This window comes from Artibeus jamaicensis, unplaced genomic scaffold (assembly GCF_021234435.1).
Source record: "Artibeus jamaicensis isolate MK-2021 breed Jamaican fruit bat unplaced genomic scaffold, CSHL_Jam_final contig_585, whole genome shotgun sequence".
NCBI lineage: Eukaryota > Metazoa > Chordata > Mammalia > Chiroptera > Phyllostomidae > Artibeus > Artibeus jamaicensis.
Genome location: NW_026521894.1, coordinates 13215965 through 13234174, shown reverse-complemented (window position 1 = coordinate 13234174; position 18210 = coordinate 13215965). Strand labels below are relative to the sequence as shown.

Genomic DNA, 18210 nt, shown 5'->3' with positions numbered 1-18210 from the left:
AACTGTGACCGCAAAGTGAAGAAGACTTTCCAACTTTATCCTTCCCTCTACATTTATTAGTTGGTATTTTACTATAAAGAGGAACTTCCCTTTCCCTGCATTTATTTGTTCTTTTTTATTTAAATATGAACTCTGCAGTCTCTTACTTTTCAACATTTCATAACATTGTTAGCCATCTTGATGTGCACACTGTTTCAGTCAAACTAGCTCCTGTGTCCTTTTGACAGGCTCCTCTTGTCCACACGTCCTGGCACAAGGTGTTCTGGTAGCCCTCGGTTGCTTTTAGCAGGTAATACAATTTTGAAACCAAGATGCTAGATGCACTCAGTACTACTGGGGATGGCACTGCTCTAGGCCCTTTCAGCAGCCATAGCTAGGAAATCAGTGTGTGTGTGTGTTTATACTGAAACTTCTCATTCAATCCAACACCACTGGTTTCTTCTTTGCTGAACCCCATTCCATATTTGTATCTTCCTTCTTTCATAGTGAGCCCGACTGTATCAACATATGATAGTTACTCATTTGATCAATGCTAAAATTCACATGCAATAATTTCAGAATTTTTAAAGCAAAGATATCTTTTGATTTTCATTTTACAAGGTTTACCCTGGCTGCTTCTCTGAGGAAACACCAAATGGCGGATGATTGCGGTGTGGTGGGACAGCGTATGGCCCAGGGACCCTGGAACAGGAGGCTGCAGGGGCTTCTGTGCATAATATGGCAGTGGCGTGGGGACGAAGAGAGGCTGGGGCTGGGGTGGAGCCATGGCCACAGCCGGGGCTGCAGGGTTAGTGGAGGCAATGTCGAGACAAGGAGTGGATCCCCTTCACCAAGCTGGGTCGCCTGGTCGAGGACATGAAGCGCAAGTCCCTGGAGGAAATCTATCTCTTCTCCCTGCCAATCTAGGAATCTGAGAGCACTGCCTTTTTCCTGGGGCCATCCCTTAAGGCCGAGGTTTCGAAGATTATGTCTGTGCAAAAGCAGACACATACTAGTTCAAGGCATTTGTCACCACTGGGAACTACAATGGAAACGTCAGTCTGAGTTTTAAGTGCTCCAAGGAAGGAGCTGCTACAATCCATGGGACCACCCTCTTGGCCAAGCTCTCTACTGTCCCCATGCAGTGAGGCTACTGGGGGAATGAGATCAGCAAGCCTCACATTGTTCTTTGCAAGGTGACTGGCCACTGTGGCTCTGTGCTGGCGGCTTCATCCCTGCCCCCCGGGGCACTGGCAATGTCTCGGCCCCTGTGCCCAAGAAAGTACTGAAATGGCTGGTATCAATACCTGCTACAACTGGGCCAAGGGCTGCACTGCCACCCTGGGCAACTTTGCCAAGGCCACCTTTGACGTCTCCAAGACCCACAGCTACCTCACCTCTGACCTCTGGAAACAGACTGTGTTCACCAAGTCTCCCTACCAGGAGTTCACTGAGCATCTTGTAAAGACCTGTCCCAGAGTGTCTGTGCAGAGGGCCCAGGCTCCACGTGTGGCCACCACATAATTTTATACAAGAAAAATGAATAAAGTGAGCTAAGCCCGTTAAAAAATAAAATAAATACCGTATTTTGCTGTATATAATGTGTTCCCGTGTATACTGCACATTCATGTTTTTGGCCCAAACTTTCAGGGGAGAAAAAACTTCTGTTTTAATCTTTTAATTCAATTATTTATTTATTTATATTTGGAAACAAAACTGATTATTGCATTCCAGGGTATTATTTTGCATATGGATATTGTTATTGCTCTCTAGAGTTATACTTTTAATGCATAAGCATAAATAAAAGAATTAACATTTATATAGATACAGAATTAGTACTGCCCATGTAGAATGTGTGTCCTTATTTTTTCCCTCAAAAAGTTAAGCAAAAAGTGTGCATTATAAACAAAATATGGTAAAAGGTTTACACTGGATGTTATGTCAATAACTGGCCATTTGGGGTCAAGAACACAAGGCAGAGACCAGGTAGGAACCTACTGCCATTATCCAGGTGTGAGAGAATGTGAAGAAATAGTCCCCGCACACATCTGCCTGAAGTCTCCTTCTGTCACTTGTAGGTCCTCACCTGGTCCAGGTCAAGACTTTGGTTCCATGAAATAAAGATTAATGCAAAGGTCAGATGGGAGGTAGAAGAAAAATCAACACAAACATCTCTGTTATAATGCTATTTATGTGTTAAAAATAGTGTTTTGCAAAATCACTAAAAATAACAATTTATGGAGCATATAGGATTGGGGCAGATCACTCAAAATCTCTGCAGATTTTGTACCTAGAACACAAACCAAATAGGAACAATCCTGATAGAAACATACTAGAGGCTAAAGGACTGTGGTAAGGGAGGGGCTGAAGCTGCTGTGTTGTGCACAAAAAACAAAATGCACAAAGACCAGAGACCAGTTCTGAAAAAAGGCACGTCACTAAACGGAACCAAGAGGAGAGCTTGGGGTGATTGAGCATCGTATGCATGCTACATTCCTCCACAGCTTGCTTCACCAAGGTCCTCTAACTTGGTGGCACAAATCATTTACATGTTAGAAAAAGAGGCATATGAGCCACTGTGACTCTCCCATTGTAAATACACAGGTATTCCCCTATGTAGGTATCACAAACGTTTCTCATATAAGCTACTTTCCAAAACAGAATCACCTAACATGTCATTTACTAAATTCTATGATTACATAGGAATTAGGTGCTCTCATTCAATCCAATAAAAACAAAACAAAAGGAAACAAAACAAAACTGTGAACTAGTCATCATATTTGGTCTCATTTGTCAGATGGGGAAATACAGGCTCAGAGACACTGAGTAACTTCCCAAGTCGGACAGATAACACTTGGTACAGCTGCAATATAATCCCACGTGTGTGGCCCTGCTCTTTCCCCGTGTGAGGATACCCTGGGAATGGGAGACCAGGGCATGGAGGCAGGGTGGGGTAGAGAAGGACAGGAACTGTGGAATGCAAGCCAGTCAACAATGTGTGAGGCAACGGGAAAGAGCCAGCTAGACTCAATCTCCCCAGAAGCCTGGTCCCGAACTCTAGGCCCAAAGTCCACTTTATTTTTGTAAAGATTTTATTTATTTAATTTTAGAACCTGCGACCTTTTGGTTTGCAGGCCAGCACACAATCTACTGAGCCACACCAGTTAGGGACCAAAGTTCGCTTTCATAAAGTGTCATCAAAAATCACAGAGTCTGTAAGAGAAGCCCCATGTGGTCACTGGCTGGTACCTGAAGACCTCATCCAGACCTGGTGCTACTTTGTGCGGAAGGAGACAGATTGTTGGCCGATAGACAGAATTGCAGGCATGGAGTTAGTTCACTCGGGAGGGGTGGAGGCTGGACCCCTGGAAGGAAAGGGCCAGAGAGAATAAACTACATCATGAAAAATGCCACAGCAGGAACATGACATGTGAGATCCAGGAAGTAAGTCCCCATGGCAACCCCAGATGGGTCACAATTCCACTACAGGAAATGTGGTTCTGCCTTCTGCATTGTAACAGGGCAACTGGAAAAATGGGCACCGTCCCAAAATGGACATGAAAAATTGGATGCTGCCCCCCACCAAAGGTGAAAGTTTAACATTAAAGTTAAAGGAATAAATCATTTAATGTCAGGGGGCATCTTAATAAACATGTTTAATAAGCATGTTTAAGTATAAAATGCTTAGAAAAAATGACTGTCCAGCTAGTCTTCACTGACATGGAGGCCTAATCTGTATGAAAAAATATAAAAGTCCAGTTAGATATGGGGAAGGAATTTCAGCCTAAAAGGAAAAAAAATAGGCAAATCTATAAAAAGAGGTTTTGGAATTGTTATTCCTGAACACTGTTTTTAAAAGACCCCGTTATAACCAACAGGCATTGGGTTTTCCCTTTCACTTACTAGCAAGCTACTTAACCTCTTTGAATCTAATTTTCTCATTTGCAGAACTTCACAGAATTCCCATGAGGATTAAAAGAAATGTAGGCCACAGGGTCAGCACCCAGTAAGAATTAAGTAAGCGGTAGATTTTTTTTTATTTCTATGTGTCAAACACCATGAGGAGCATTGGAGATAAAAAGATACAGGGTTCCTTTGTCACCTCCTGTATTACTTTCTTAGTGCACTCATAATTATTCCAATTTCACCTGCCCTTACCAGTTTACTTGTTTTATTTTCTGCAACTCTTGAACACACCCTGGGTCTTGGATAGCTGGGATCTTAGATTTCACAGGGCCACAGCCTGAAACTGGACCAAACTTTGTTATGTCCCTGTAATGTCTCTCCCTCAAAGATGCCTTTGTGGACAAAAAAGGGGCCACGTACTAAACCTCACAAGTTCAGGGAGGCCTGTACCATGGATCCTGCAGACTCAGAGGCTGAAGGTAGTCATGTCAGATGGTCTGAACATAAAAATTCCTAACGAAAAGCCAGTCGTGGTGGGCAGTCATGAAACAGGCTGGTATCCTCCTTGACGAAGGTCAGTCTTCATCCTCATTGAACATGTCTTTAGTCTTTTTGCATCTAAGATCACTTGCCCTTGAAATGTCAGAGTGATTTCCTTCTCCAGGTCCCGAAGGCACAGTCTCCCACCAGAGCGGCAGACCACAGAATCCTTTATCGCCACCTTATTCCTCAAATACCAATTCTGTAAATGCCAATCCTAACTATCCTGTCCCCACCGATGTAAAAGAACTATGTGTCTCTCCATTTCACTTTTTATCCAGTCTCTGAGATTTCCCGCTTTGTTTTCTCCCACCTCCCTAATCTACCACCAATGGATTTCATGTAACTACCCTCCCTAATATGTCTCCTCCTTTGATTCTAAAGTACAAATAAAATAAGCTGTAAAACTGCCATTCTTGGGAGCATTTTCTCAATCTGTTGAGATTTTGCTTCCCAATCGTCTGTTTGGCTCAGATAAACAGTTATAAGACTTTTTCTTAGGCTGGACATTTTTTTCTGTGACACTTTTAACAGCTAGCTTTTGTAGTTCCTGCAACAAAGAAACCCTCTTGTGTAGGAGGCCTTGAGCATCTAAATTCAGCACTGAATCAATGATTAGTGACTCCAATAAAATGAAAGGAACTTAAAATGACTGTTACCATTATTTAGACTGGTCATGCACATACAAAGACATTGTAAATAGACTATCAGGGTTTCACGTGAGATGCAAAACCTCAGAAAAGAGGCATCCGAGTTCACCAGAGCTGGGGACTTAATGTCACGGGGCCTCCGTGCCGGCAGTGCACCAGAGGGACCCAAGGACCCCTCCGCTCCCCAAGGACTCTGCTTTTATCGTCTCCATTATGGTGCAACAAAGTGCAGATGTCCACCCCAACGCACTCAGAACTCAGTGGTGTTGAACTCAACCCCGAAAGCATCCACTGGGCACCTCCTTTGTACACGGTGCCACGTGGGAAACAGGGATTCAAAGAGAAAGAAGGCAAGATCCCTGTCCTCTGAGAGCTTACAGCCCAGGGGGGCCAAGAAATGAACCATTAATGTCAATGGACAAAAAAATTACCTGGGGGTAAAGCTGAGCCATGGTGGGTGCTCATGTTTGAAGGGAGGGAAGAACACAGGATAGGGAAGCAGAACAAATAAAGGCTTGGAGTCTTTGGAGTCCACCTTTCAGCATAGAGGGGAGCAGACCTTTGTGCCTGGAACGCAGAGTCCAGCCAGGATGGGGCGGGGCAGCTGTGTGCTAATGTCCTCAGGTCTGTAACCCTTGCACGTCTGGTTCTGATGACCCACTGAGATTGCAGTGGTTCAGGAACTGGGGACAGGGCTGGCGGTGACTCGAACAGACCGGGCACCCTCTCCAGGTGGGTGTTGAACAGGCAGAGCATGGAGGGGTTTCAGGGCTGTGAAAATACTCTGTATGATACCATAGTGATATATGATGACATGTATCATACATGTCATAACACATTCGTCCAAACCCACACACTGTGTGACTCTGGCGGGGGACGCTGATCATAGAAAAGGCTATGCATGGGTGGGGCCAGGGAGTATAAGGTAAATCTCTGTACCTTCCCCTCAGTTTTGCTGTGAACCTAAAACTGCTCTAAAAAAGTAGTATTAATAATACACACACACACAGAGTAGCTGTTAACATTGGTCCTAACGACAGCAGGGGAAGGAGGGCATTAGGAACCACTAACTGCCTAAGTGCAGAGGTGAGAGGCAACGTTTCCCTCAGGACAGCCACCCCTCCGGCTGTTCGCCTCCGGGGCCGGGGTCAGGGCTCCCAGAGCTGTGGATTTTCACAGCCCCTCAACAGACGGGGCTTCCTGCTCTGCCAGGTGAGGAGGACCAACTGCCAGGCCCAACCAGGACCACGCTTTCACACTGGCCCTGGCTCATGCCCGCCGGGCACAGCCGTCTTCCTCACCATACCCTGTGCCAGAACAAGCTTCAAAGGTGACCATGAAGCCCAGGAGTAGAGCTGATGGATGTGACTGGCTCAGGTCCTTCTCGAATCAGTTCTAGCGTCCTGGGACGAATGGGAGGCAGTCGGTAATCCCACCAAGCTCACAGCAACAGCTCCTGATAAATGTTTATGGAATACTTGTCCCATACAAAGTGCCATGGTGGAGTCTAAGACACACATGGCCGTCCCGTCCTCGACGTGCGCAGAGTGAGCCTGAAATTACCTGCCGTAGCCCCTGCCTAATCACTGTACATTTCCATTCCATTCTCACAAAGAATCTGGGGTCAGGTAAAAATGTGTACCTGATTATGTCAATAATAGTTAAAAGCCCTCTGACCGCTCTGGGTAAATTCTGAAATCCAAATCCCACAGGGCCCACCATGATCAAACCCCTGCCGCCCACCTCTCTAATCTCCTCGGACCACTCACCCTCCCCGCTGCTCGACGGGTCCCAGTAACACTGATCCTTTTCTGTTTCTCTGGAAAACCATGGCCGAGGCTTCACCGATGCTGATGGATAACTTTGCCCAAGTGCCGCTTCTCCACAAAGCCATCCCCAGTGCCCCTGACTGGGCAAGACTCCCCGCCATGGCGCTTGTTCCAAAGCCCTTATCACAGCCAGAACTCTGGAACCATGGGAAGCCATCTCCCCTGCCAGGCTGCATGCTCCCAGGTCCATGTCTGCCTTCTTCACTGCCACATGGCACATCCCCCCAGGGCCTAGTGCACAGCACGGCGCTCAGTGAGTGTCAGATGAATGAGAACATGAATGAATGGAAACAAAAAGTAAACAAGAGTGATTGCTGTAAGGTGGGGCATGAACCATACCTCCAGGACCAGCAGGGCACCGGAATGCATCTAATAACTATTGCGGTCCAATGTCCTCACGTTACTAGGGGTGAAACTGATCCTAAGGTGAGATACCTCTGGTCACACAAGCCCCACAGAGCTGTTCCACACTGTTATAAGTGTCGTTATAGTGTTCCTACAATTCTTAAAAGTACACCATTTTTCTGGTATTCACCTCAATGTGTGCAGGAAAAAAAATATACTCATTACATTAAGGCTTAGAGTGTTTACAGAGACTTCAAAGGAATGAAGCCTTAAGAAGAATGTTGAAACCATCAACCGCTGTATGCTCCTCCCTCGCAGGGACACTGGACAAAGGAAGGGAGGCGAGTCACAGTTACCATCACCCAGATGCAGCCCGGCTGAGCTTGCATGCCCCCATCAGAGTGGCTCCTGAATGTGAGTGAGAACTGGGGAGAAGCAGCCCGGGGCCTCTGTCACAGCTTCCATGGCGGCTCACAGTGTGGCAGAGCACCTTCAGATCGCAGAAGCTTAATGTGCAGTAGCTTCAGAGTTAACCGACATGTACTGACTACAAGCCATGTGTTAGGTCTTTTCCCCTATATTATCACATTTAATAGGTGTTTTCACATTTCCCAGGTGTTATCACATTTATCATTACCTGTTTTGCAAAAGAAAACCTAGCGCTGTCGGAGAGGAGAGGTAAAACGCGGCAGGCAGGGGTAAGAACCTCTCTCTTTCTCTGAAAAGTAACCTCTCCACACCGGAGCTTTTTGTAAACTCTGAGAACCCTTACATTCAATCATGAAATGTGAAGCTGATGTTAACATTAAATAAATGAAAATTGCTAGTTTCTTTAGTTGACTAAATTTAAACAGAAAACAGAGGGCTCAGAGTGAAACAACATTTTTTTAACTTTGGTTTGAAAAAAGAAGACAGAGATAGTTAAGAGGCATTTGGAGAGGGGCAGATTTGATAAGCCGACAAGAACCAGCTAACACCTGATGTCTCTCGAAGATCAAATGCCCCAGGCCGAAGGCCCGGTGAGTAGCCTGGAGAGAGTGGGCAGTCCCCAGAACACTGCCAGTGTTCCAGCAAGAGCCCAGAGGTATGTCATGTGAAGTCCCGGTGCAAAAGGGAACTACGAAGGACAACAGGGAGATGCCATTTCCATCATAAGGATGGCAAATTGGAAACCGCGACTGTGGATGGCAGTGCGAACCGGCAGTCTGGAGGGCACCGAGAAGTGCCCCTTAAATCCGAAATGTGCACACCTTTGACCCTCTAACTGTGAACTCCACCCTCTGGGCTGACCCCACAGCCATGGTTCTCCAAGTGTGGTCTGGAACCGGAGACTTTCAGGAGGTTCGTGACTTTAAACATCCTTTCACAATGATACGAGATTGTTATTTGTGTTCTTATTCTCATTCTCTCATTAGTGTATATAATAGAATTTCCAAAGGCTACAGACACCGGTTATCACCACATAATGAATGAGAAGCAAGTAGGAGAGTGCAGTGGTCTTCTATTAAACTAGACATTAAGGAAATCTGTAAATTGTAAAACAATGCCACTCTTCCTACTACGCCTTATCTTTGAAGTTATTTTTTCCATAAAAATATGTATGTTAACATGTAATGGACTTATTTCAAATTAATGAAAAATAAATATTTTTCAGTTTTAATTTCTGAGATGATAAAAACCTATAGATACAGCCCACAAACAAAAGCTCTTCGGAATCCTCCATAAAATGTAAGAGTGTAAAGTGACCCAAAAGTCTGAGACGCGTGACATTTTCAATGAGGAGGCATGTCCAAGCATGTTTATTGAACCATTGTTTGTACAAAGAAAAAGTGGAATGAACTTACATGTCCCTTAATAGAACGGTTACATTTTCTGTATTCATACAACAAAAAATTATGCCATGTCTAAGCCAAATGAGGCAGATTTACACACATTGACATGAAAATATCCCCAGGACATACTACAGATCAAATTGTACATTTTTAATACACAGCATAATACTGTTAACAATTTAATAATGGTAAAATGCTAATAAAATCAATTTTTTTTCATTAGGAACATAAAGCAATGTGTCTAAAAGGAAAAAGACAAAAACAGTAATAGTAGTTAGCTCTGGAGAAAAGACCAAGTTTGGGGTGTGTCAAAGACAAAAAAGCAGGGCTCTCATTTCTTCTTACTGTCTGAACTTCACCACAAAGCCACAGCCATGCAGACACCTGACAAATAAAGTATCTGGAAAGTCCTCTTTGCTGCCCTCAGTAACCCCACGGCACACAGCTGTGCCTGCCTCAGTCCACCAGGGCCCAGTGCTCCCAAACTGTCTCTCCTCTGCACTCTGTCCAGACTCTGGTGGCCTCAGTTAGGGGGTGAGAAGAAAGCAATCCCAAGATGCAATCTGCAGAGGAAGTGGTGTTTGCATGTTTTTTTTTAAAAATGATGTCACTAATCCAAACCTAGCTCCCGCAGAGGTTCTGAGAGATATAAGTAGGTTCGCTTTTTGCTGGGGATGGGGATTCACCTATTTCTAAATAATGGATTATTTCCAGCAGCCTCATTTTCTTTTCTTCCTCTGTTCTTGAGGTGGTGCAGTGGGGTGACAAAAAGGGGAGCAGTAAATAATTAAATGTGGGTCTTGTGATTCGCTGGGTCTTTCGAAGTCAGGGAACAGCGTGCACAGAAGCAGAACAAATGCTACTTGGGTAAGTTCTGGTGTATTTTTAAAATTGATCTCATCATTACTGAATGCTTGCTTATTATCTGTCAAGTCATATTCTCTGCTCTCATAACCACATCTTATAGATAATATAATAAGTCTTGGGCATCCTACTGACACCCCTGGTAATTCTTTCCATTCGCACCACCTACTGAATGGGTACCATCCATCAAGTTTTCTGCTGGCAGCTATGGTCAGAGCAGTCATCCCCAGAGAGGACAGATGGTCCCTGTCCCCAGTGAAAGTCCAGTCTGGTGGAGAGACTGTATTCAACAAGTAACACAAATAATCACCTAACTGCTACCCTTGCAGTGTCAGGAAGGAAAGTGATAGTGTGCTCCGAGAACACGTCAGGAAACCCGCTGAATGTTGCAATTCTACCCCTGAAGGGGGGAGCACGTCAAAATGCCTCCTCCGATCTTTTGACAGAGTCAGAGGCCAGAAGGAGTTAGAGGTGGAGTGTATACAAGGGGGCATTTTTTCCTGCTTACTTGAAATAGGAACTCAGGAATGCAGACTATCCTGGAACATAATCTCATCCTTCTGGGAAATAACACAGCGCTCTTCTCTCTTCCCTTCAACATTGGAAGGAGGGAACACTGACAAAGATTTATGCACACACAAGCTTTATGTGTAATAGTAGAAATTTGGAAAGAACCTAAATGTACGTCACTAGGCGAGTGCCTAGACGAGTTATGATAAGAAGATACTAGGTTATGGAATATGCTGCCTGCCTATTAAAACGTAGTGAGGTGACCTGGCCGTGAGGCACAGGTGGTTGGAGCATCGTCCCATACGCCAGAGGTTGCGGGTTCAATCCCCAGCTGGGGCACACATGGGAGGCAACCAATCGATGCTTTTCTCTCATGTAAATATTTCTCTCTTTCTCTCTCAAATCAATAACTATATCCTCAGATGAAGACTAAAAATACAGTGAGGTGGCACATGGACTGACACAGAATGCTGCCCCAAACATATTACGTGAGAAGCAGCAAACCGCTGATATGACTCAGTTTGTTTTAAGGCATGTGTACACGTGTTAGGTTAATGCAGCAAAGGGAACTTTAAGACACTTTACGCGTCTGCATGGGTCACCTCCAGCACACGACGAAGGAGGTTTATGACGCCTTTAGCATGAGAATATATTTTGCACAATATATTTAGGTACTATTTGTACAATAAAGATACAACAAAAACGTCCACAAAGAAAACCACACGCACAGTGGTGGTCTCTCTGGACACCAGGTGTCCTTCTGGAAGGGGCCAGGGCCCTCTGGGCTCTTTGGTTTTCAGTATGAATTGAGGATGTGCTGTGACAGGGTTTACCCCCGAGAACCTAAACATTCGCCCATTCTTACAGACGCCCTAAAAAGAATCAACCAGCTTTGCCGTCTTGTGCATGCTGAAAGGGAACCTAAACCTATTCCCAAAGATGTGCCTAAATTCAGCCAGGGCAGAGCAGATGACTTAAGCCTCTCAGCTGCTGACTCACACAGAAAAAACACAGGGCCACTGTGGGCAAATAGTATCAGAAGCAGCTGCTTCTGTCCTTTGGCTCTCTGGGCTGGCCCGGTGCCTGCCTCTAATGATGTGGCAGAGCACAGCTAACCCAAGGGGACCGGATCCCTCTGTCTAGAACTGCGGCTGGGAGGGTGGCAGGGCGAGAAAGCTCCCTGGAGACCAGACTCCCTTTCCCAGGGGTGCACTGGCTGCCTCCACTGCTCGTCTGGTCCAGCTGGCCAAGCTCAGGGCAAGAAGCATCTTGGCAGAAGAGAGGGGCTCTCCTCCCCTAGGGTCTCCTAACCCACCAGGTTAGGGCACCAGAGAACCAAAGCAGCCCCCGGGCAGGCCCTGCATAACCCTAAGCCTACTGCATCACAAACCTTGTCAGAAGTTCCCAAGAGCACGAACCCCATTCAAAGTCTGGTCTACTGAAAGGTGGCAGCACACCTAAGGAGTATGTTTCTTCAGTAGTTTAGGTAAACTCTGCTATAATGTCAGAGCTGGAAGGTCACATAGTCCAATTATGCTTTTATTCTCCAGAGCTGTCACCCGGCTATTTCCTAAATGTCTCCCTCCCTCCCAGGGTGAAGCGCTGCACCTCTAGAGGCAACTGGGGACAGCTGGGGAAATGAGGGTTTTCCTGGGGCAAAGAACGGTCTTCCTGCAGTTCCCACGCTGGGTCCCTGTGAGCTGCTGAGGGAGGCACGGGCTGAACCCCTGCAGAACGGACTCCACCGGCGGCCACCACGCTGCACCCAGCGCAGCCCAGCTCCGCGCGTCGGTCTCCGTGCCTAGGCAGGTTCCGTCCTTCTTTTCAGAAAGGAACCCAGTGTGTTGAACTACTAAGAAAATGGGCCTGAGACTGAGGAGAAGCCTTTAATATGACACACAGATTGTTTTGTCATGAGGACATTGTTTCTAACCTTCCACAGCCCCCTCCCTGCATTGGCCAGCTTCTAGGGGCCAACGGACGATACACGAACCCCTGGCTGGTGTAGCTCAGTGGACTGAGTGCGGGCCTATGAACCAAAGGATCAAGGTTCGATTCCCAGTCAGGGCACATGCCTGGGTTGCAGGCCAGTTCCCAGCAGGGGACGCACAAGAGGCAACCATACATTGATATTTCTCTCCCTCTCTCTTTCCCTTCCCCTATAAAGATAAATTTTAAAAATCTAAAAAAAAAAAAGAAGATACATGAAGTATCTTGCAGGTGGTGTAGCCACAGGGACAGGTTCTAACACAATGTACGAAATGCAACAATGAGAAACTATCAGACTATCCCTGGCACCAGAGAGGCAGGGAACGCTGGTCATGTGAGGGAGGATGAGCCATGTTGAAAGTCTGCAGGCCTCTTTCACACTCCTGGGGCGAGGGCTCATTCACCAAGGGGGTGGGCAAAAGTGCCTGCTCCATTTGAATCACTCCTCTCTCTTGCTGTTGTTCTCCTTCATTGCTTTGTTTTTGTATAAAGGCTGAATTTGCATAAAACAAAATGTTTCATGACATGACCCCACTGTGCTGATTCCAGGTAGTAACTTATATACCTCGCTCCTCTCCAGAGCCTTTCTTCTGACTTTATGCAATGTGTACTCAACCTGCTAGGTCTTCCCTGGTGCTGACGGCTTCGCCCCACCCGCCTGTCCTCCTCTTGGGGGTCCTGAAGACTTTGAGAAGACATGGGAATCTGCTCGACAGCTCTTCAGCCAAGTCCCAGCCAACCTTCACCGCTACACTGTCTTCTCACCGAATCACGTAACTAAATGAGGCTGCCTGTCAGCCTGTCTGTTCTAGTGACTAGGTGGGTAGTAAATTCCCACAGGGTGGGGAGAGGACTGTGCCTCAAACTCCTTTCCTGTCTCCCTCAGTGCCCAGCCTGGCTATGCACACAGCGTGAGGTCATGCCTTTGCTGTATAAACCCGTCCCCGATACCAGCTAAATGCCTCTCAGGCCCCTTCAGTTTGGATGTGTTGAGCATTACTGGTGCAGGTACTTCAGGTGTCCCTCTAATATGTGGCCATTTGACCATGGATGGTAACCAACTCCTCCCTCGTGGCATCAAGTGCCCTAGACTATTGCTGCTCCATGACAAGGACACGCCTCATTTACGCCCCGGTCCTCGGTGCCCAGCGCTGGGTCCAGCCCACAGCCCACATACTCAAGAAACGGTTCCTGAAGGGGCAGACTATCTGCAGGACCCACGTTACTCAGTGGTTTCCCTCTCCACTGGCAGCCTCAACACCTGCCCAGCTGGAAGGCTAGAAGGAAACCCTGGGGCCATGCCTAGCCAGAGATAAGGCAAACGGAACACTTATTTTTCCACAATGATTGCAACTTCCTGAGAAGTTGAACAACTTAGTGCCAGAGATCATAAACTCGAACTCGTCGTGACCCTTTCCGAACCAGCTCTTCTCTCAATTTACCCTTTCTGTCAATAACAACACCATTCTCCGCTCACCCAGGCCAGCAGCCTTTCCAAAACTCTGACCAGTCTCTGCCCTTCCAAATGAGTACCCAAGTGCTGCTCCTTGCTCCTCAGTCTCTCAGAAATCACCCTTTCCCATCCTTTCCCTCCACTGTTGGCCCCCACAGATGCACAAGACCTCAACTGATGCCCTGTTGTACAGCATCCAGCCTCCTTAACTCCACTCTCCCCCCCTTCACAGGCCCTACATGCCACTATCAGACTATTATTTATTAAATGCTGTTTTCAACCAGTCCATCCTTTGCTCAAATAAGAATGTCATGCTTTTAAACCACCAAGTCTGTACTCCTCTGTTCTAAGTGACCCATACCCACATTCGTTATCCTATCTCAGGAACACTGACTAACAATCCTCCTGCCTCAGCTAGAACCGTCGCTGCGTCTCTGCTTCCAGGAACACATAACATTTCCTGCCATCTCAAAATCTTGGCAAAGGTCTCACATCTGCTTCTCCTAAATCCTACCCGCACTCCAAGGCTCAGGGCCAGCCCAGCCTATCAGAGGTTCAGTTCCACCAGCCTCTGCTTCTTCCCCTCCCCCACCCCCACCAGAACTGTCTCTAGCTGTCTGTCATTCACTCCTTCCTGTTGACTCACAAACACTCTCTCCTCTGCTGAAAGTCAGAAGACCTGACGAGTACCACTATACACTTTTTAGCCACGCAATCCTGCCCAAACCACCAGACTTTCGAATCTTACAGAACTGTTTTGATCAGGTGAGAGTTTACACAAAGGGGACTCATTCATTTCACATTCATAATAAGTGGGTGCAGGTGGAGAATGTCGATATCTCTCTATTGCCTGCCAACTACTGCTCTTTCCTAGCATTCAGAACCCTGCACTAAGGGTTCAGTAAATATCAATGAACATAAGATAACAAAGGGAAACCACACCTCCATTTCATGGAGCACCTGTCTCCATATCCAACGTTTTGGCCACTCAGAACTTCTCTGGTACAAAATTTTAGGTGATGACTCAAGTGTGTGTAGAGGAAAAGAAAGCAGACAGTTCTTCTGGGCAAAGCTGGTGGGGGTCATAAGTGTGGAACAATCGGGACCTAAGCCACAGTCGGGATCAATGGGACGCAGGAAACAGAACTGAGTAGGGATGCGAGCAAAGTCCACAGAAATACAAATGAAGCACGTGGACCTAGTTACACTGGGGCTACCTTTCTTCCCAGCGTTCACGCCCATCTCGGCGATAAGCACCGCCAGGGGCACAAGGTAAAATCACGTCTCGTGACACCCGGGCACCGCCCAGGATGCCGACTCAGCACGAATCGCTTTCCTTCTCCCGCTCGCCACTCCCCTCCCACCCCAGGCCTTACCGATCGAGATTTCCTGCGCGTAGGCCAGCGAGATGAGCAGCAAGGGCATCCCTACGGCAATGTATGTGATCATCTTGTCCACGGCCAGCTCCAGCCGCAGCCCCTTGAACTTGGGCTCCGAGGGCTCCTTCAGTAAGAAGTCCGAGAACACGTACTCGGTGGCCAGGTGGGCGATGGCCATGGCTGCTGCGCGCCGGCTCGGCCCGTCAGCCCCCAGAGGACAGCCCCAGGAACTGTCGGCGTGGGGAAGGCTGCGCGGCGCCTGCACCCAGTCACTGGCCAAGCCCGGGGCTTTCGCTTTCCCTTTGCCGTCTCTTCAGTAGTTCCAGCATCACCAGCCTTTGTGCCTCCGTGCACCCGGCTCCCCGAGACTTCGCCGCGCTCCCGCAGCCTCTGCTGGGCGTCCGAGCTCGCGCGCTCGCTCGCGCTCCGCCTGCGCAGGTGCCCACTACGTGCGCGCCACCCGGGCCTCGCGCCTCTCGCGTGCAAGGGAGGCGAGAAAATCAATCAGGGAACTAGGTGCTGCCCTTTCGCCTGGCCTCTTCGTGCCGTGCAGCCGCCGAAGTTTCCTCCGGGCCAGCTCGCGCCTTCAGCCCGCTCGATCGCACTTCCCCGGAACTAGGGGGGAGACCGCGGACTCGGGGGTGGGGGGTTTCCGGAAACGGCGGTGACGCGGAGCGGGTGGCACCGCAGCATCCCGCGACCCCCCGCTTCTACATCCCCAAAGGGATCTTCCCATCCGAAGAATGGCCTCAGTCCGATTATCTTCACGCCTCTTCCATCCTTATTCTCAAACTTCTGAGCAGCCGGACTTTTCAAAACATTTCTGAAAGCAACGCCTTACCGGGTGGTCCCCTTTTATGCCCCACCCACAACATTTCCACACGGTAAATGAGGTTAAAAGGAGCTGCGAATGCTCCAAAGAGCTACGGGTACGGCAGTCGCGCAGTGTAGGGTGAGCATGTGTGGGAAGAAGGAGCTCTGGGTCCTTCTAGGAGCTTTGAGAGTGCAGCCTGGAAGGGGGGTTGGTAGACTGGGCGGGACAGGGATGATGGGGACAGTCAGAGGTGGTGAGCCCTGAGTGTGACTGGGTCTCGGGCCTTGATTATCGATGCTCAGTCTAAGCTTCTCTTGCTTTGCCCAAGGGAGCCTTGGTGAAAGCCACCGGAAGGGAGATCAAGGATGAGTGGGTGTTGGGGGAGAGCAGCTTCTGAACCACTTAACAGAAAGTGGTTGCTGAAAAATAGATAGGACATACTCTAATCAGCAACTTTGGAGTAGACAGGGCCTTTAAACATGAAGTCTCCTTGGAACGAGGCTGGTCTGCCTTCTCTGCTGCTTGTACATGAATGTATGTGTGTGTGTGTGTGTGTGTGTGTGTGTGTTGGCGAGGGTGGGGATGGGGTCCATGCACACAAGCCTCTTCTGTATGCCCTCAACTCCCACATGTCCATCTCCACCCTAGCCTGTTCTCTGAGCACGCATCCAATGGCCTACACAACTCTCCACTAGGATGCCTTCAAACTCATAATGGCCAGAACTGCAATCCTCATCTTTCTCAACCTGAACTCCAGTCTTCTACATCTTGCTCAGTGTATCACCATCCACCCATCTGCCCAACACTTCCATCTCTCCCAGCTGCCATAACCAACTTCCAAATTCTCTTGTTTCTCTCTCCTATGTATAGAAAACCTGGCAGTACTCCTTTCCCTGCACTTCTAAACACCCCAATTCAGGCCATCAGCCTCTCTCCTGACCACATACAGGAATATATCCCCTTAGGCCTGCAAGCCAGTTTCTCCCACAGCTGCTGAAGGGAGCTTTTTAAAACTCTAATCTGATCGTGTCATCTCCCCCTTCTTAAAGGATACAGTACTTTCAAGATAAAATCCAAATTTCTTAGTATGGTCACTGCCTGTCTTACCAACTTCACTACTTTCCATACAGTTCTTCATGTTTGTCGGGCCCTTGGTCTTCTCCAGGCCCAACCTGGCCCAAAACATTCCCACAGTAGCCTTTTTGCCTGGGCAACTCTTATTCACCCTGCAGATATCAGATGGTTGTTGCTTCCCCAGGAAAGTCTTCTCTGAGTACACTGTACTAGATTGGGTCACTGTGTAATATATTCTTGCAGCACTGGCACTCCTGGTCACTGGTTGTGGGCCTTGGGAAAACTACTTGACCCTCCTGTGCCTCAGTTTTCTCATCTGTAAAGTGCTTATACCTCTTATGATTGTGACAAGGATCAAAAGACTTAAATCTATATAAAGTGCCTGAGATAGCAGATGAGTGCTATAGAAGTGTTATCTTTTATTGTTGCCCTCTATTTTTTCTTAATGATAATCACAACTATAATTCAACAAGTGTTTGCTTAACTGTTTATTTCTTTAATGTTTGTCTCATGGTAAGCTTCATGAGAACAGGTCCATGCCCAAGTATACTGCTCTTATCTCTAACATTTAGCACAAAAGCCTCACACATAGTAAATCTTTTAATAAATATTTATTAAGTGTCTGAAGGGATATGTAAACATTTGACCTTGAAAATATTATTCAAAAACAAGTAGCTCAACTTATGCATTTATCCATATACTCAAGACATATATTAGAGACCAGAGATGGGCCAGTTCTGGTTTTGATGAATGAGGAAGCAAAGGTGAAGTGGACACATTCCATTTCCTTGAAGACCTCATGGCTTAGTAAGAGAAATAAGGTATGTGCACAATTAACTCTAATACAAGGTGGAAAAGGTGAGTTTGTGAATGATGGGTGTGCCAATAAGCATGCATAAAGGGGTGGCGCTTAGATGGATCAGTCTGTTTGTGGCAGGCAAAGCTGGGACTGGAGCTTTCTAGCAGTGAATGATAGTAGGGGTGCTGTGCTGCTTCTTTTCTTGTCAAATGAACACATCTGAGAGGCTCAAATGTCCCCTCTTTCA

General features: G+C 47.3%; 1 protein-coding gene, 1 long non-coding RNA gene and 1 pseudogene across 2 annotated transcripts in view; 1 reads left to right on the top strand and 2 right to left on the bottom strand.

Moving 5' to 3' along the window:
• PANX1 (pannexin 1) overlaps positions 1–16164 on the bottom strand; it is a 48488-nt gene extending 32324 nt beyond the window's left edge. The window contains exon 1 of the mRNA XM_037154064.2: positions 15274–16164. Coding sequence (XP_037009959.2) covers positions 15274–15454 — 181 coding nt within the window. The 5' untranslated portion in view covers positions 15455–16164. The remainder of the gene's footprint in view (positions 1–15273) is intronic.
• Positions 805–1503, top strand: LOC119055793 (40S ribosomal protein S2-like; annotated as a pseudogene).
• LOC128628186 (uncharacterized) lies at positions 1756–5693 on the bottom strand. The gene is made up of 3 exons (XR_008392514.1): positions 5507–5693; positions 3229–3344; positions 1756–2081 (listed from the first exon to the last, which is right to left on the bottom strand). It is a non-coding gene; the product is annotated as an uncharacterized LOC128628186 (long non-coding RNA).
• Positions 16165–18210: the final 2046 nt, after the last annotated feature.